This window comes from Mauremys reevesii, linkage group 14, assembly GCF_016161935.1.
Source record: "Mauremys reevesii isolate NIE-2019 linkage group 14, ASM1616193v1, whole genome shotgun sequence".
Lineage (NCBI taxonomy): Eukaryota > Metazoa > Chordata > Testudines > Geoemydidae > Mauremys > Mauremys reevesii.
The window spans coordinates 3,033,571-3,053,450 of NC_052636.1; the positions used below are offsets into that span (position 1 = coordinate 3,033,571).

The following is a 19,880-nucleotide window of genomic DNA, read 5'->3' on the forward strand; positions in this document are numbered from 1 at the left end:
TAGAGGTGGTGGGAGGCAGGAAATATCCTGGGTGGAGAAAGGGAGGGGACAGGATGTGACAAACCTGCTGACACTTGTGTACTCTAGGGTGTGATGGGTTGTCACCCCGGGGTGCAGTCTGGGGGGCTTCTGGGAACCACTGTGTCCTCTAACCCTCTAGCTGGGCTGGCCCTTCTCACACTGCTTTGCTGGAGATTCAGCCAGCCTCTCCAGGGCCTGTTATCACCCAGCACGACAGCAGGTGGCGCCATACAGCCAACTAAGCTACCTGAGTGCTTTACCTGAGCCACTCAAGGAGAGAGAGAAGACAACAGCCAATTTCCCAGCGATAAGTGTTAGCAAACAGATCAAAGCAGATTACTTAGCAAATAACCAACAACTCAAACCAAGCCTAACAGATGGATAGAATTTGAATTAGCAATTTCTCACCCTGACTGATGGTACAAGCAGTTCACCAAGTTTCCATACACAAGCTAGAAATCCCTTTACCCTGGGACCAGCACTTCCCCCAGTTCAGTCTTTGTTGCTCAGGTGCTTCCAGGAGTTCTCTTGTGTGGGGAATGAGGCCAAGAGATGATGTCACACCCACCTTATGTAGCTTTTCCATATGGCAGGACCCCTTTGTTCTAAACTCAGTTCCCAGTCCAGTTTGTGGAAAAATACAGGTACCAAAATGAAGTTCATTGTCATGTGGTCTGGTCACATGCCCTAGCATGGCCTGCTGAGTCATAGTAGCCATGACTCATAGGCTGGCTGAAATGTTCACAGGAGGGCTAAGCTCTTCCACAGTCCATTGTCTTTGTTGATGAGCCATCAGCACTGTCTGGCTTCTTCATTGTTGTACCTGAAAGGCCCGTTGTGGCTGTTACCCAGAGTAAGCACATTTGAAAGACAGGTACAGAGTCAATAGCCATAACTTCAGATACAAACATGATCCATGCACACAGGTAGGATAATCATATTCAGCAAATCATAACTTTTCCAGTGACACCGCACATGACTCATCTTGTACAAAATGCCTCATGTCCTAATCATATTATAATCCTGCCACTATGCTGAATATGGGCTGTAGTGTCAGATAGGTCCTAATGTCAAGGCACAAGTGTAGGGAATGAAACTTCCCGTCTTTGTGGAACAGGAAATAACCCCCCAGCCAGGGCTGGGAAAACTTCCCAGGCTCCCAGTGCTGAAACCTGAACCTACTGACATTTCATTAGTTACCCCGCATCCCCGATCTTTGTGGCAACTGCAAACGTTATCGGTGATTATTTTATATTCTCTTCCAGGTCATGGATAAGAATGTTAAATAGCACAGGGCCAAGATTCAATCCTTGCGGGAACCCACTAGAAAGAAATCCACTCGATCATGGTTCCCTATTTAAAATCCCAGTTTTTAATCTATTTAATGTATGCCGTGTGTATTTTGTACATTCTAGTCAAAATATTGTGCTGAAGCAACTCATATGCATACGTATATTACATCAGTACTATTAGCTGCAACCAAACTTTTGATCTCATCCAATAAGGATATCCAGTTAGTTTGATAGGATCTATTGTGTCTAAACCTTTTTAATGGATACTAATTATATTACCCTCCTTTCTTTATTAATGAAATCCAGTATCGGCTGCTCCATTCTCTTGGCCAGTATCGATTTCAGACTGACACACTTGTCATTAGTTGCGTCATCTCTTTGATAGTTTTTAAATATTGGCACAGCATTAGCTTTATTCCAGTCTTCTGGAATTTCCCAAGTGTTCCAAGTCCTAATTAAAATCAACATTAACAGTCTACCACGCTCCTCCAGCAGGTCTTTCAGAACTCTAGTTATCTGGACCCACTGATTTAAACACATCTAACTTTAATAGCTACTGTTTAACATCCTCATGAGTTACTTTTGGAATGGAAAGACTGTCAGCGTCAACATCTTATGATATTGAGTTACATCATCTGTTTTTCTCCAAATCCAGGAGAGAAATATTTATTGAACACTTTTACCTCTTCTGCATGATTGTTGATGATTCTGCCATTTCCATCTAGTAGTGTACCACTACCATTGTTAGGATTAATTTTGTACTTTTAAAAACTTCCTTCTTATTTTCATTGGTTGATCATTGATTTCTGTTAGCTTCCCTTGCCAACTTTCTACAATTCTGACCTTCAAACTCAGATTCTTTACTATTGACTTCCCTTTTCTTCTATATATTTAATTTGGAGAGTGTTGGGATTCCTACCAGGGAGCCATCAGCAGGGTCCAGAGACAGCCCCATCTCCTATATCAAGCTCTGGCTAGTAGCTATGTGATAAATGTGAAGACCCTGCCTCCATCTGTCAGCTGGGAGACACAAAGGTTCTCTCTTTCTACCCTCCGATGCCTCCTGGCTGCTCTAGGCAAGGTGAGGTGGGACTCTGTTAACGTGCTTCCCAGAGCTTCCCTTTACCTGGTGCTGCTGTTCTGTGAGTAGTGGGGCTGTGAGTGGGGCAGCAGGTACTGAGTGTTGGACTCTTGCTCTTTCAGGGGCCGGTGACCTTCGAGGAGGTAGCTGTGTATTTCACCAAGGAGGAATGGGCTCTGCTGGACCCTGTTCAGAGAGCCCTCTACAGGGATGTCATGCAGGAGAACTATGAGACGGTGACCTCGCTGGGTAAGGAGTCCTGTCCCTGGGTTATTAGAAGCTGTGGGGTCTCTAAAGAACCTGAGCAGTAATAACTTTATTCATCATCCAAGTTTGACAAGTTTCTTTGCCCCCTTTATTTCCTTCTCTCTCATACACTAGCAGGCAGCAGGGAGGGAGGAGGTTATGAGAGACGAGGAGGGAACAGAAGAAGCTCCCAAGGTGCCGGGAGGTGGTGCCAGCTGCCAGTAATGGGAAGAAGAAGAGGGCAGTGTGGAGGAAGGGCACCCAGGAAGTGGGCTGGGTGGGTCAGTGGGAGGGAGGAGAGGTTTGGGGATCTAGAGCTATGGGGGATCCCAGACCTTTAACCCGAATCCCTACCCAAACCTCAGGAAAATCCCAGACTTCAGCATAACCACTCTCACAAAGCCTCAACTTAATATAAGGCCCTGAACTGTAGCAAGCTTAGGCTACGTTTACTAAATCGTATCAGTAAATCGACCACGGCTAGATCGATCTCAGAGCGTCAATCCCGGCTGTAGTGTCGACCTGCCCTTAATAACCCATTTATCTATGTTCACCTCCTTGCCTCTCCACGCATGTTCCAAGCTAATAAGCAATTCTCTGATCATGACATCTTACCTCTAGTGAGTATGAAATTACCCACAAGATGTGAGACTGGGTCATAGATCATAAAATCAGGTCGGGGTCAACAGGAGTGAGAGTTTGGAGAGAGTCTTGTCCCCCCTCTCCCCATCTGCAGCAGCCACAAGCTGTCTTCCCTCCCGGCTCCTTGGATCTCTGAGCCGGTCCTCCTGAGGCTGCATGGCCCAGTTCTTGTTTCTGACCTTCTCCTTTTCTGGAAGAATTAGGGCTGTTGCTCCTGAATGTTAGTGTGTAATTCCCAGCCTTCTCCTCCCACTGGGGAGTTTAATTCTCCTCCCATTACACCAGAGTCACTAGATTTCCTAATTCCCCAAAATGTGCTTTGCGATGTCACAGTTCTGGGGTAGCGCCTTTGACCTGCCTCCATGGTCTGCTCAAGGAATGGCCCTCAGGTGTCAGGCCTCCAGCCAGCCCTCTCTATGGGCAGGGACCCACCTGCCTCTCCTGTGTGACCAGGGTGTGAGGATTGCAGCTTGTCCTCCACTGTGTTCACTGGACTAACGTCCAGTTCCTGTGCTTTGCTTTCTCTCCAGGGGCTGTGAGCAGTGTGTCTGAGATAGAGGTGGGACTTTTGGTGATACTTGTACAATGCCAATACACACCTCAGTTTCCTGCTGTGATTGGTATTGCTATGATTCTAAAGAGCAGGAGACGTGAGGTGTTTTGTCACGTAGCTGTCATGGGGTGATATGAATGGGTCATTAAGGACTGGCTGGGAGTAACCTACATCAATGGAATACCCGACAGAGACAAGGGAATGACTGTCACCCAGGGCCGCCCAGAGGATTCAGGGGGCCTGGGGTCTTCGGCGGCGTGTTCCCCTTATCCGCTCTGACACCACAGAGCTTTTACCCTGTGTCCCCCTGTAAACGTGGGTGTCCGGGGCTCAACCCTCCCTGGGGAGGAGGGGAGCCACGCCGGCCTTTTACACTGAGCAACAACACAAAGAGACAGTGAGGGGCTCAGGCCTTCTGCTGCAAGGCTGAGCAACAATATACAAGTCAGTGAGGTTAGGGAGGCCCAGGCCCTTTGGTGCAGGGGCTGGGCCACAATACAAGTAGTCCAGGACAGGCCCAGGCCCTCTGGTGCAGGGGCTGGGCAGCAATGCAAACAGTTCAGGACAGGCCCAGGCCCTAGGTTAGGGCAGGGCAACAACAGTCAGGGCTCAGGCCCTCTGGTGCAGGGGCTGAGCACTGGGGTGAGGGGGGAGACTGCCACCCACGAGTGGGGTGGCAGGGGGGACGCAGGCCCACCCACTCCACTGCATCCCGGCCCGGGGCCCTAGGCAGCAGCTACCACCGCTGATGGTCAGTGGGGATCCTGACCGTAACACACTGACATGGGCATTGGTTGACCTGCAGCCTGACTGGGGTCAGCTGCTCCCGGGCCACTTCCAGTTCCCCCCTCTGGGCCTACCTGGTCCGTGGCGTCTGGTCCCGGGAAGTCCAACAGCATGGGCTCCTCGCAGCCCGGGCTGGGGGGTAGGTCCGGCAGTTCCTCAGGGAAGTCTGGCCAGTTCTGCTCCGGGGGTTCCTTGGGGTAACAGCAAGGGAGAGGTGAGGTCTCCGGCGGTTCCTCCTCGTAGGTGGCATGGGGAAGCTCCTGCGGGTCCTCCCAGTAGCGAGCGAGGGGAAGCTCCGGCCAGTCTGGGCAACTGCTCAGGGCCCCTGCAGCTTCCCAGTCCCGAGCCCTCTCGGGCAGGTCAGCTCCCGACGGTGGCTGGGCTCTGACTGAGCTCTGGTGGCCGGCTTTTATGCTTCCGGGTCGCCGCCTGACCCTCTGAGGGGTGGGTTCACTGCTCTGGAGCCCAGCCCCTTCCGGTGTCTGGGGCTCAACCTTCCCCGGGGAGGAGGGGAGCCACACCGGCCTGTTACACCCCTTACCCTCTCTGACACCGCAGAGCATTTTCCCCGTGTCCTGCTCCTCCTGTTTGACTCAGTTTATATAGTAATATTCTCAGCTATACCTTTGCTTAACCAATCATTGTACTGAAATTTAATTAACCAATCCTAACACACTGAAACATAATTCTCTAACCAATTGTATCCCACTACCCTAATTAACTTACACCTAGCAAAATTAATTGTACAGCAGAGAAAAACAATTAGAGAACCAGACTGATTAACATTGTAAAAGTGGGGGCCATAAAGATAAAACAGTACAGAAATGAGGATTTCACAACCACAAGCATTGAGAAGTGATTTCTTTCCAGACAGGCTGCTATCAAACTAAGTTTTCTTTAACCATCTTAAGATCTGTTTCTTTATCTGGTGCTGATGGGCACTATCAGGACAGGATCGTCTTCCTAACAGCTCAGTAGCACCTTATTTCAGTGTGACTGGTTTGGGATGTGAGAACGTGACCCTTTGCTTCCCAGCTTATGGCTGCCCCTGCTGCTTAGCCAAAGGCCTTAGCCTAAGAACAAGGCCTCAGACGGTCACAGTAAGAGAAGGCCCTTACAAATACAGACAGTGATTTTGATTCTCTCTTTTCATACTCCTGTAAGTAGCTAAGTGATAAAAATACTCCTAAGTTCTTAAACTATAGGCTTTACAGGCAGGCCTGAATATCTCTATTCTAACAGTGGGGTCTACCCCTTCCCCCATTCTGTGTCTGTCTTGTGTATTTAGATTGTAAATTCTTCAGGGCATGGGCCATCTACTGTTCTCTGTTTGTACTTTGCCTAGCACAATGGGGACCCACTGTTAGTTGGTCCTTAGGCACTAAGGTAACGAATATAATTTATAATCATCATAACTCTCCTGCCACTTTGAGCCAAGGAAGCTGGCCTTGGGATGTTACTTCTTAAAATGAGCTGGGGTTAAAACCATGGACTATTCTTTGTGACAAGTATCCCACAAATTCCACTGACCTCCCTCGTTTTCTTTGCCTGCAGTCGGGTTTCCAGTTTCCAAACCTGATGTGATCTCCCAGCTGGAACGAGGGGAAGAGCCGTGGGTCCCAGACCTCCAGGGCTCTGAGAAAGAAGTGCTCCCAAGAGCTGCCTGCACAGGTGAGGACTTGGTTAAACCAACTTAACAACTGTGCAGGAATGCAGGAAACATTTGGGATGCCCTACAAAGACCCTGTGAGCTCTCCAAGTTCAGGATTGTTCCCTGCAGATGTGGAATCATTATGGCAGATGTCACTCATGGCGTCCCTCCTATTCTGACTGACAACTGGCAGCAGGTCGCTCCCCGATATCTCTTTCTCCTGAGTGTTCTCATGAGATGCAGACCAAAACTGATCCCTTCCTCTTTCCTCTGGGGAAGGTTTTGGGGAAAATCAGCTCCTGATAGGTTTGATCTCTCCCACACGTATTTTGGATTGTTCATCCCTTTTTTCATTCCTCTCTCTGTGATTTTCTTTCTTTCCGGTGCAGGTAGTGATCTATGTCTGGATTCTCTTTGTCTCCCATCAGGTGATGGGCTGGTGAGTGAGAATGAGGAGGAGAAACCCCAGCAGGAAGATGCTGAGCAAGGAGAACCACATGGAACTTTATCAGGAAGATCCAAAGGGAATGTTTCCGGGAGTCATGCACTCCCAGAAAAAACAAAAGCCTGTGAGACTCAGGGGAGGCCAGAGGGAAACTTTAGTAGCCACTCAAACCTTATAACAAGTGAGAGAATCAACTTGGAAGAGACACGCTACACATGCCATGAATGCGGAAAAAGCTTCAATCGGAGCTCTGCCCTTATCAGACATCAGACAATCCACACGGGTGAGAAACCTTATGAATGCTCTGAGTGTGGGAAATGCTTCATCGATAGTTCAGCCCTCATCTCACATCAGCGAATCCACACAGGAGAAGCGCCCCACACATGCTCAGAGTGCGGGAAAATCTTTAGTTGGAGCTCACACCTTATCAGACATCAGAGAATCTACACAGGAGAGAAGCCCTACACATGCTCAGAGTGCGGGAAAAGCTTTAGTCGGCGCTCTGCCCTTATCACACATCAGAGAATCCACACAGGAGAGACGCCCTACACATGCTCAGAGTGTGGAAAAAGCTTTAGTCAGAGCTCACACCTTATCAGACATCGTAGAATCCACACAGAAGAGAAGCCCTACACGTGCTCTGAGTGTGGGAAAAGCTTCGGGCGGCGCTCTCACCTTATCACACATCAGAGAATCCACACAGGACAGACACCTTACTTGTGCTCTGAGTGTGGGAAAAGCTTCAATCATCGCTCTGCCCTTATCAGACATCGTAGAATCCACACAGGAGAGAAGCCCTACACTTGCTCTGAGTGTGGGAAAAGCTTCGGGCAGCGCTCTGCCCTTATCACACATCAGAGAATCCACTCAGGACAGACGCCTTACATGTGCACTGAGTGTGGGAAAAGCTTTCGTCAGAGCTCAGACCTTATCAGACATCGCAGAATCCACACAGAAGGGAACCCCTACACATGCTCTGAGTGTGGGAAAAGCTTCAATCAGCGCTCAAACCTTATCAAACACAGGAAAATCCACATGGGTGAGAAATCTTATGGATGCTCTGAGTGTGGGAAATGTTTCTTTAATCGTTCAGACCTCATCTTGCATCAGAGAATCCACACAGGGGAGAAGCCCTAGACATGCTCTGAGTGTGGGAAAAGCTTCAAGCACAGCTTAAACGTTGTCTCACATAGGAGAATCACACTCTGAGTGCAGGAAAATCTTCAATCAGCGCTCAAGCGTCATTAGACATCAGAAAATCCACATGAGAGAGAACTGTAATAAATCCCTTGACTAGGGTTGGCCAAAAAAAATTCTTTTAAAAAATCACATTTGCTCATTCCTACATAGTGATTTTTGCACCATCTTCACTGTGGTGTCTTAGCTCCACCAGATCGGTTGCCTGCTTCTGCCTTTTGCAGCTCACCCTTCTTTGGGGTCAGTCCTGTGATCTTTTCTATCAGCTCCTTTCCTTTGAGTCACAGGAGTGTGTCCCTCCTGCCAGGAATGTTCATCCTCCAGGTGGGGAGAGGTTTGATCCCAACAAGCTACACTGAGGCAAAAACTACCTGTGCCTGACAGCCACTAGGGCTGTACATGGCGTTGGCTGCTCAAGTTAGTGATCTTAATGTGAAAAATTGTAGTGCAGATACAGCCCAGGTGCAGGGGTTGGCATTAGCTTTCCCCTTGACCTGACCTAAACTCCATCACTTTCCCTAGTCTAAACAAACCCTGAGCATCACGGTTATACTGTTCCCCCATTTCACAGCCATTGTTAGTCATCGAGTTCTCCCTTGGGGAACAAATTGTTTCATTCCCAGTTGTTCTGATGTTGCTGCAGGTTGTGCTGGGGAGCAGATATTTTTATTATCAATTTCCGCACTTAAACTATATTGAACTATAACAAAGAGCAGGAACAGGGCAGGGATAGGGAAAAAAAGTCATTTCACCCACTGTAACAACAGACGTAGTTAAGGTAAGTCAGAGGGATTCCCTTATTCCCTATCACCATCCTCCTTCAATCCATGCTAGAACCTAAGAATCCTTTTCCTTTCCCCCGTTGTGGGATGGGAGACTTCCAAAAGTGCTCCCTGTGCTATAGCACACGGCTCAGCTCAGAGAATAAACCCCAAATAGCCCCTGAGCTTTGCTTTTTGAATTCTGTGTTTCCGATTACTTCAAGCCTGGGCACTGTGATTATTTACCAGTTTCTTTATCACTGTTCCTACCACTGTTTCTGTAACATATTTTGTTTTTTATGGGACAGGGTTGTTATTCCTTTGCCTAACCCCAACCTGGAAGGCCAGGGTGTCTGTTTTCTCTGGCCCCTCCTCACAGACAAATCTGACATGGTTGCACCTGCCAGGAGCAAACAAAAAGCCCCCCACACACAAAGCAGATAGACACACACAAGACACAGAAGAAACTGCATTATTTGAGCTATCAACATTTCCACTTTCCCACAGCATGTTAGTTCTGATGGTTCTTTTAATTTATTTTCTTGTAACCAGAAATGGGGAAAGAGACACTGGAGTCAGTGGAATTACAGCAGGAAGGGATAAGTCTCATGATTCGTCACTAACCAAAGGCTTTGTAAACAGAGCGATAATGTTACTGAATGGTCTGGCTAACCCTGCAGTTAGAAACAATCAGCTCTATGGGTGGTAAATTGACAGAGGCTCTGCTGCTGATCATGAAATAAAACCACATTACCTTTAAACAGCTGCTACTTCAGTGCCTCTGGAAGTACAGAAAACAATGATCTGTGTTAAAGGAAAGTTGCCATTTCTCAGAGCCCCAATTTCTATTGTGTGTGTACAGGAAGGTTTGAATGTGTAGCAGGTAGTTTGGTCAAGCTTAGCTATTTTATGTGTGTAACAGGCTCCTGCCCACCTCCAGCAGAGGTTTCAGTCGCATACGATGGCAACTTACCGAATGTCACACAAATTAGTCCATCCCTCCCCATATTCAGTCTCTGACCGGAATGTTCAAATGAGGGAGAGAACTGGGAAAGTATCGCAGTAGGAATACATTAACAAGTGGGATTAATCAGAGCTGGGCTGCAGACAGAGCCTGGTCTAGAGCTGGTGAAGTGACAGGGACACGCTCCCGCTAGTGCCGGCTCTGAAATAACAGCAGAAGCAGATCGAAGAGAATGAGCTCATGGGCAGCTGCCCTGTCAGTGCATCACTCACCTGGCAGGTGTTACACAAAACACAGCACTTCCCCCCACTGCCACCACTTCATTATACTGGCCATGGGGCTGTTTGTCCTGCAGGACTTTGATCTCTCCGGGTGGTCCGTGGTGATTCATAACAGAGCCATTAGGGGAGCAGGAGTCATCCCAATGGAAATCTCTGTACTTTTTTCTCAGTGTTACCTTCTTAGCCCTGGCTTTGGAGGTGACCTTAGCCTTATCCTGTCTTGATTTTAGGTAGGATTGTGATCACCTTCTGGGGCTTGGCAGCTTAGAACTTTTGAGGGCTTTTCTCTGCTTTTTTGGTCCCCGCTGCAGTCAGTACATTCTAGACATGGGCATGGTGACCTCCCTGGGGATCTTGACAGCTTTAGCCAGCTTCTTGGTGGCTATTTTCCTGCTCACAGCCACTGTCTTCTTCTCATGCCTTGTCCTGGCGGCCCAGCTGCTGGTTGAATGGGAAGGAGCCGAAGTGCTGGTGACTTTAGCCCGTACCAAGTGGCCTTTGCTCGTCAGACTCCTGAACCCCAACTGGATGGTTCTTGTTCTTCTGCACAGCACAGCCCTGGAGAGGAGGGATCTGCAAATGTACATTCCTATGATCCCTTTGTTTAATTGATGAAAACATAAACTAGACACTTAGAGGCTTGGAACTGATTTCAGCTGATGGACAGGTGTGCTAGGTTTTTATGCATTTGGACAGTGAAATGTTGAGTGTTTACATTCATTTCAAGCATCCCCGTATAGTGGAGCTCCTGAACATAATGGACAATGGAAATGAAAATGTTTTCCCTTTTTTCAAAAATAAAAATAAAATAATAAGAGCTTATTAGAGGGCACTTGGATTTGAAGCAGGGACCACTTGATCTGCAGTCAAACACTCTACCACTGAGCTATACCCCCATGAGAGCAGATACTTTCCCCATTGTAGCTGAAGCACATCAGTGATTCCAGTAGCAGGGGCAGGCTCTCTCTGGGGCACAGAGATTTTTCAGGGAGTTGGTGGCTCCTTTCTTTCCTCACCCTGGAGTAAACTGAGCTTTTTACTCCATGGTACATGTTTTATGGACTAACAGCAGCAGCTTGAAGAAAGAGGAGAGTGAGTATTTCACTCTCAGGGCCGAAGGGGGTCACGTCCCCTCTGTCTGACCGTTGCCATTGCAGGAGCAAAGGTTTCAATGGAATTGAATGCCCTGGCTCAGACTAGAGACACAGAAAGGTTTTGCTGTTCATTGAACAGCAAAGGAAATTGTGTCTGTATGTGAAACTGAGGAGGGACATGAAATGCCCACAGGGTGGCGCAATGCCCTAAGCGAAGGCAGGAGGGGGAAGGAATGGGGCTGAGGAATGACTGAAGTGGACTCACCTGGGATTGAAATGACATTTGTTTGTGTCAGACAGTGAGAAATGTGACATTAATTCAGATGCTGGGTTGAGGCTTCTTTAGCTGCTTGTAGAACTTGAACTTGATTTCCCAGACGGGAGAAAGGGAAAGTCTGGGGCGGCCTTTAGTCCCTGGCTGGAGCAGTGTGTGAAAAAGGCTCCAGAGACGCAGTTGGCAATTACAGGCCACTAAGGCTAACGTCAGTACCAGGCACCTTGGGTGGAATTGTAGAGCCCAATGATTAGACACATCGGTGAAGGGAATTTGCTGGGTGTAGCGGGTGGTTACCTGCTCCTGCCCTGCGGGGCTTGAAGCAGCCCAGGAGAGGGCTGGGGCTGGGGCAAGGAGCCTGGGCTGACTGGGGGAAGCAGGCTCAGCTGTGGCCATGCCCCAGTCAGGCCCAGCTGGCCCCTAGAAGAGGCTGTGAGCCAGGAGCCCGGTCAGTCTCCCTCTGCTGGTAGTGAGAGAAGGGCCTGGCTGCAGGGACCCAAGCAAGACACCTAGATTGGGAGCAGGGCTGGGGAAGGGCCAGAGGAGCTGGGAGCTCTGGCCTGGAAAGCCCCAGGCTGCAGGCCTGACTATAGGTTGAATAGGTGCAGGGCTGCAATGGGGCCGCCCAGGGGGAAGCAGAGGTGGCAGGTCCAAACCCCTTTGCCTGTGGTGAGTGGCTCATACTGCAGTCTGCCCCAGTGAACGGGGGCTGGACGGAGACTGGGCAGTAGCCAAGACTGAGGTGACGTGGGGATAGTGGGTGGGGGTTCCCCTGGGAGGGGGAGACTCAGAACTGGGGGGGTACTGCCAGGGGGTATTGCCAGGGTAAAAGGGGCACCGGGGTGTCCTGGGAGGGACAGGGGGCCAGCTGCGGTAAGGTGGATCACCGGCCTGCAGAGTGTGCTCTGAGGGCTGGAGAGCTAATTCCCAAGACAACCAGCAGGAGGTGCTGCCGGGTGAGTCTGCCCCCGCTTACATTGGGGAGGAATGAACATCCTTTTTGTAAAGGAAAATCATGCCTCACGAATCTACTATAATTCTTTGAGGGAGTCAACAAGCATGTGGATAAAGGTGATCCCGTGGATATAGTATACTTAGATTTTCAGAAAACCTTTGAGAAGGTCTCTCCCCGAAGGCTCTGAAGCAAAATGGTATAAGATGGAAGGTCCTCTGTGGGATAGGTAACTGGTTCAAAGGCAAGAAAGAAAGGGTCTGATTTTCAGAATGGAGAGAGGTAAATAGTGGTGTCCCCCTGGGGTCTGTACTGGGACCAGCACCGTTCAACATACTCTGAAGTGATCTGGAAAAAGGGGTAAACAGTGAGGTGGCAACATTTGCAGATGATACAAAACAACTCAAGTTAGTTACGTCCAAAAGAGAGTGCAAAGTGTGACAAAGGGATCTCGCCAAACTGAGTGAGTGGGCAGTAAAAAGGCAGATGAAATTCAATGTGGATAAATGCAAAGTAATGCACATGGGAAAACATGATCCCAATTCTACATCTGAACTGATGGGGTCTAAATTAGCTCTTGCAACTTAAGAAAGAGATCTTGGAGTCACTGTGGATACTTCTCTGAAAACATCTACTCAATGTGCATCGGCAGTCAAAAAAGTGAACAAAATGTTGGGAAGTCCTTAGGAAAGGGATGGCTAGCGAGACAGAAATATCATATTGCCTGTGTATAAATCTGTGGTATGCCCACTGTGACAATGCGGTTCTGGCGGGACCCAACTGAGAGTGCCAAATCAGGACCAATTGCTTAAAAAGGGCAGTCACAGCCCTAGGCTGGGGTTTTTCCACCTCTAAGGCAAACCAAACCTGCCAGACAAAAAGGACTTTGGTCTCACCCCACTGGCTAACCACAAGTCACACAAGCAATTTCTTTAGACACTCCAGTCTCCCAGTATCACCACCAGTGCACTCGTCCTGGGGATAAATGGTTATGAAAACCAACACCCCAATAAAAGGAAAAGGTTCTCTCGATCCCAAAGGACCAAGCCCCAGAACCAGGTCAATATACACATCAGATCTTACCCACAAATCACGCTGTTGCCAATCCTTTAGAATCTAAAGGTTTATTTACAAAGGGAAAAAGGTTGAGATGAGAGGTAGAATTGGTTAAATGGAATCGATTACATACAGTAATGGCAAAGTTCTTAGTTCAGGCTTGCAGCAGCGATGGCATAAACTGCAGGTTCAAATCAAGTCTCTGGAACATCCCCCATTGGGATGCGTCCTCAGTCCCTTGTGTAGAGCTTCAGTTTGTAGCAAAGTCCTCCAGAGGTAAGAAGCAGGATTGAAGACAAGATGGAGATGATGCATCAGCCTTATATAGGCTTTTCCAGGTGTAAGAACCTCTTTGTTCTTACTGTGGGAAAATCACCGCAAAATGGAGTCTGCAGTCACATGGACAAGTCTCTGTATACCTTGCTGAGTCACAAGGCGTATCTGCCTTCTCGCCATGGGTCAGTTGTGTAGCTAATGGTCCTTAATGGGCCATCAAGCAGGCTAACCAGAGCTAACACCAGCTTGTCTGGGATATCACCCAGAAGCACATCACCAACTTGAAATACAGACAGTATAGAGCCAATACACATAACTTCAACTAAAAGACAAGATTCACTTTTGCCTTCCTTGCTCGGCTTTACTCGCTCGCCCCTATTCCTGCCTTAGTTCCTGGGTTACCTGAAGGCGACGGGGGCCAGCAGTACCAGGAGGAAGTTGGGCAGCTAGACCATGGTGGCAGAAGTCCTGCCGCCACTTGCCACCCCACTCTCTTCTCCCAACCAGGGCCGGCTCCAGACCCCAGCGCGGCAAGCACGCGCGTGGGGCGGCCCTTTCCCGGGGGGGCGGCAGGCTGGGCCAGCGGACCTGCCGCAGTCATGCCTGCGGGAGGTCCACTGGAGCCCCGGGACGACCGGACCTGCCACAGGCATGACTGCAGACGGTTCGCTGGTCCCGCGGCTCGGCTGGACCTCCCGCAGGCACGCCGGCGGCAGCTCAAGCAGAGCCTCCGGACCTGCGAACCGTCCGCAGCTGCGGGAGGTCCAGCTGAGCCGCGCGACCAGCGGACCCTCTGCAGTCATGCCCGCGGGAGGTCTGCTGCTCCCGCGGCTCCGGGGCACCTCCCGCGCATGACTGCTTGGGGCAGCCAAAAAGGTAGAGCCGCCCCTGCTCCCAACGTCACATATTGGCCACCAGGGACTTGGGGCCCAGCAGCGCAACGGAAGGCAGTGGACAGAGCCACCCTCGCCTTGAAGCTCCAGCTCATTAAACCACATCTTCAATTGCTGATGGCCAATGAGAGACCGACATCACTTGCTATTTTAGCACTTGGAAATGCCATTGGCCAATCTTTGGATCTGTGTAATGCTGCGCTTCAGTTCATGGGGGAAAGGTGAGAGAAGCGACCTTTGAACAAAGGGCCTGGGGTTAACATCCTAACGCTGTCTGTCTCCGACTGTAACACTATTTAATACTGGTCCACCCTGTGCTGGTGAGTGCTCCATTGCTAGATGTTAGTACATTTCAGTTACTGTCAAAATTAAAAAGTTTCTATATGCTCAGAGGAAATGCATTTGTTTTATTTGCTTATATATGGCATGAATAAATACAGGTTTACATAACCTAGCCTGCAAATTTATCATCTTATATGACAGAGAAAATCATGCATCGAAATTGTCGGCCAAAATCATGAGCTGAGCTACAAATGCAATGAAAAATAAGATATTCAAAATTTTAACATATGGGGGGGGGGGCACCGAAGACACGTCTTGCCTGGGATGCCACTTGGTCTAGGGGAGGCCCTGTCAGGGAAAGCAGGAGTTAGTCTCACACGCCTATTTCCAGGCTGTAATCTGTGGGCGCCCTGCTCTGCGGGAGGGATCGTGGCAGCCCAGACTCAGGGCTGGAACAGGCCCTGGATTGAGGTGGTGGCTGCAGGGTTTACAGCGCTCTGATGTCTCAGACAATGTGTCTCTCCCAAAGCCTCAGATCTGCGTCCCCAGAAGGCTCCTGCGCTGCCTCCGCTCCTCTCACAGTCTATAGCAAGGAGCAGCAGCAAGGGTCAGGGATGAGCCATAGGGCACTAGGTGGGGGCAGAGGGTTCAGGAGCCCAGAGTGTTTGCCTGTCTGGGCATTTTGGCTGAGACCTCAGGGACACATTGTGAGGCAGAATCCCAGGCATCTTATGAAAGGAGCATAAGGACATAAGGACATACGAACGGCCAGACTGGGTCCATCTAGCCCAGTATCCTGTCTTCCCAAAGCGGCCAAAGCCAGGTGCCCCAGAGGGAATGAACAGAACAGGGAATCACCAAGTGACCCATCCCCTGTCACCTATTCCCAGCTCCTGGCAAACAGAGACTAGGGACACCATCCCTGCCCATCCTGGCTCAGAGCATGTCCTCCATGAATTTATTTAGCTCTTTTTTTGAACCCTGTTATAGTCTTGGCCTTCACAACCTCCTCTGGCAAGGAGTTCCGCAGGTTGACTGTGCGTTGTGTGAAAAAATACTTCCTTTTGTTTGTTTTAAACCTGCTGCCTATTAATTTCATTTGGTGACCCCTGGTTCTTGTGTTATGAGAAGGAATAAGTAACACTCCTTATTTACTTTCCCCACACCAGTCATGATTTATAGACCGCTAGCATATTTCCCCTTAGTCAGCTTTTCTCCAAGCTGAAAAGTCCCAGTCTTATTATTCTCTCCTCGTATGGCAGACACTCCATACCCGTTTCTGAACCTTTTCCAATTCCAATACATCTTTTTTAAGATGGGGCGACCATATCTGCATGCAGTATTCAAGATATGGGCGTACCATGGATTTATACAGTGGCAATAAGATTTTCTCTCTTATTCTCTATCCCTTTCTTAATGATTCCCAACATTTTGTTCGCTTTTTGCCTGCCACTGCCCATTGAGTGGATGTTTGCAGAGAACTATCCACAGTGACTCCAAGATCTCTCACTTGAGTTGGAACAGCTATTTTACATCCCATCGTTTTCTATGTAGAGTTGGGATTATGTTTGCCAATGTGCATCACTTTGCATTAATCAACATTGAATTTCATCTGCCATTTTGTTGCCCTTTCACCTAGTTTTGTGAAATCTCTTTTTAGCTCCTCACAGTCTGCTTTGGACTTAACTATCCTCTGTAGTTTTGGATCATCCGCAAATTTTGTCACCTCGCTGTTCAGCAGGTCGTTTATGAAGATGTTGACTAGTCCCAGTACAGACACCACTAGTTACCTGTTTGCATCCTGAAAACTGTCCATTTATTCCTACCCTTTGTCTCCTGGCTTTTAACCAGTTATTGATCCACGTGAGGACCTCCCAGAGGTGAACGTAAGCTGGTACATTCCGGTATGGGGTACTGACAAGAGCGGGTATGCTGTGCCAGCCCGTCCCGGCTTCCCCAGGCTGGTGATTTAAAGGGCCCAGGGCTCCCTGCAGCCTCCCAAGCGCCCCTGGCGGAGCCCCGGGGAGCAAATCACTGCCCTGGAACGCTGCTCTCTCCCGCGCTACGAACACAGAGCAGGGGCGGCGGGAGCTTCCTTACAGTGGGGGGGTCACTATTGTCTGAACTTTGGCACTCCCATGAAAACCCTTCCCTAAGGACCCACACTCACACCACCTCTCCCCCCGAGGCCACACCCACAGAATTCCTCTCCCCCCCCAAGACTCCCCCTTTCCCCCCTCCATCATTTGTCCTAACAGCCGGTAAAGAGTGGTGGGACCACGGCCCTCTAAACCCCCTGTTCCAGCACCCCTGACACAGAGCTCAGCAGCAGCAGTGTGTGTGTGCGTGTGACAGAGGCTGCTGTGCTGAGCTGAGCCAGTGAGGGAAGCGGGGGCTGATGTTGGGGCTGCCCCCACCCCCTGCCTCAGGACTGGTTGCTTGCAGCAGCTGTCTGAACATAGAGACAGTGTGCGACACACTCCCTCTCCCCACACACACAGTCTCTATCCCGCCACGCACACTGCAGTTGAAAAGCAGCTGGCAATCTAGTAAGATGCCCATGGAACGGTGGGATAGAGAAACCTGCATCATGTGATGCTGTACCAGCCCATGAGGCATTGCAAACCCTTCCCAAAACACCCTGCAGCCAGTTGCACAGTGGGATAGTTACCCACAGTGCACTGCTCTCTGGGGCCATTCAAGAGTCTAGCGTGGATGTGCTCTGGTGACACAAGGGGCATAGTGTGGACATGCAACAGCTGTTTAATTAAAACACTTTAAAGCCACATTACCCAATAGTGTAGACACAGCTTGAGAGTGAGACAAGACCCAGCTCCTTTGAAACTGAAGAACCACAGCTTCCTCTGTAGTTGGCAGGATTCCAAACCTGCGCAGGGAGACCCCCCAATGGATTTCTAGTCCAGCGCCTTAACCACTCGGCCACAACTACTTGGTTGAGATGTGTCTCACTGCACTCTAGTTCTGTTCTCACTGAGTGATCAATTCCAGTTGTTTCCTCAGACCAGCTTCCACAACACATACACTGCTGTGCCATTGTGTAAGTGTGTCCATGGCTGAACTGCAAGAATTCCTGCTCATTTCCCTTCTGGCTGGAGCATGAGGAGAGTGTGTTTGTGGTCAATGACGTTGCTGTAGATTCTTGTTCATTCCCTGCCTTGATCACTCAGACAGTCCCTTTCCTGCCATATCCCCCACACATCAGTGATTGCAATAGCAGGGGGCAGGTTTTCTCTGGGGCACTGAGATTTGTCAGGGGGTTGGTGGCTCCTTTCTGTCCTCACCCTGGAGTAAACTCAGCTTTTAATTCCATCCTTGATGTTTCAAGGAATAACAACAGACGACCGAGGAAAGAGGTGGACGGGGGGGGTCTCTGGGGTGGGCAAATGTGGTGGGGGGGGTGGACAGGGAAGGTCCGGGGAGGGGGTAGAGAGGTGTGAGCGCTGGGCAGGGTGGGTCTCGGGAGAGGCAGAGAGGTGCCAGGGGTGGGCAGGGTGGGTCTCGGGAGGGGCAGAGAGGTGGGGGCGGTGGGCAGGGCGGGTCTCAGGGCAGGGGCAGCGAGGTGGGGGCGGTGGGCGGGGCGGGTCGTAGGGGAGGGGCAGAGAGGTGGGGGCAGCAGGCAGGCCGGGGGGGAGGGGGTGGTGAGGCACCAGGTGGCCTTCTGGGTGGAGCGGTGCGAGCGAAAGGTGGACCTGCAGGTCTCAGCCACAGTGGAAGAGCGGGGGTGGGAAGTGGCCAATGGGAGTGAGGGCGGAGCACAGGTGGGGCCTCGGAGGGAGGAGAACGAGGGAAGGGGGTGGAGTGGGCAGGGCCGCCCAGAGGATTCAGGGGCCTGGGAAACAATTTTGGGGCCCCTTCCATAAAAAAAAAGTTGCAATACTCTAGAATCCTGTATTCACATGGGGCCCTGCAGGGCCTGGGGCAAATTGCCCCACCTGCTCCCTCCGGGCAGCCCTGCCCTCAGCCTCTCCTCGTAAGTCCCCTGCCTCCCAATCATTTTTGTTGCCCTCCCCTAGACTCTTTCCAATTTGTTTCTGTAGTGGGGGGGGGGGGGTGAAAGCTGGACGTGATGCTCCAGATGTGGCCTCACCAGTGCCGAATAGAAGGGAATAATCACTTCCTCGATCTGCCAGCAATGCTCCTACTAATCCAGCCAATACGACCAGGTACCCATATTGAATGCAGACCCAGCAATATTTGATAAAGTGGTTACTGTCCATTCAGGAGGTTATTTCCCACCTATTCATAAATAATGAAGATGCTCTAAGCGGAGGGGAGAGAGCTGTCCCGTCCGTGTAGTTAATCCATCTCCCCGAGAGGTGGTAGCTATGTCACTGGGGGAAGCTATGTGGGTGGGTGTGCAAGCTGTGGTGTTTACATGGATCTATAAGTTTAATCAAACCCCATTTTTAAAAGCACTGTGGTCTGGGAACAGAACAGGAGATCCCTGAGGCAGGGTCTGTCCTTCAAAATCTTTAAGATCTCTGACTTACCTACACAGTAATCATGGGGGTATAGCTCAGTGGTCGAGTGTTTGACTGCAGTTCAAATGGTCCTTGGTTCAAATCCAAGTGCCCCCTTACAAACCTCTTCCTTCAATGAAAATAATGGCATTTCCATTATGTTCAGGAGTTCCACTGAATAGGGATCCCTAAAATGAATGGAAACACTCAATGTTTTCCTGTGAAAATGCATAAAAACCTAGCAAACGTGCCTTCACTGAAATCAGTTCCAATCCTCTAAAGGATTAAAGAATCCGTATTGAGGTTGCAGGAAAAAAAATCCCCATGTGTAGAAAGAATAGTAAATATGGCAGGTGACAAGCTTGGCTTAACAGTGAAATCCTTGCTGATCTTAAACACAAAAAAGAAGCTTACAAGAAGTGGAAGACTGGACAAATGACCAGGGAGGAGTATAAAAATATTGCTCAGGCATGAAGGAGTGAAATCAGGAAGGCCAAATCACACTTGGAGTTCCATCTAGCAAGAGATGTTAAGAGTAACAAGAAGGGTTTCTTCAGGTATGTTAGCAACATGAAGAAAGTCAAGGAATGAGGGAGGTAACTTAGTGGACAGAGGATGTGGAAAAAGCTAATGTACTCAATGCTTTTTTTTG

The 19,880-nt window shown here is 49.7% G+C and overlaps 1 protein-coding gene, 1 non-coding gene and 1 pseudogene across 2 annotated transcripts; 2 read left to right on the forward strand and 1 right to left on the reverse strand.

Moving 5' to 3' along the window:
* LOC120381400 overlaps window positions 1-19,880 on the reverse strand; it is a 236,616-nt pseudogene that overhangs the window by 50,302 nt on the left and 166,434 nt on the right.
* Window positions 6,949-7,982, forward strand: LOC120381463 (zinc finger protein 3-like; the record flags this gene model as incomplete). Its single annotated transcript, XM_039499668.1, has 1 exon — window positions 6,949-7,982. A coding segment is annotated over one exon (906 nt), but the record flags the coding sequence as incomplete, so codon positions are not given.
* On the forward strand, window positions 19,274-19,345 carry TRNAC-GCA. Its single transcript has one exon. It is a non-coding gene; the product is annotated as a tRNA-Cys (tRNA).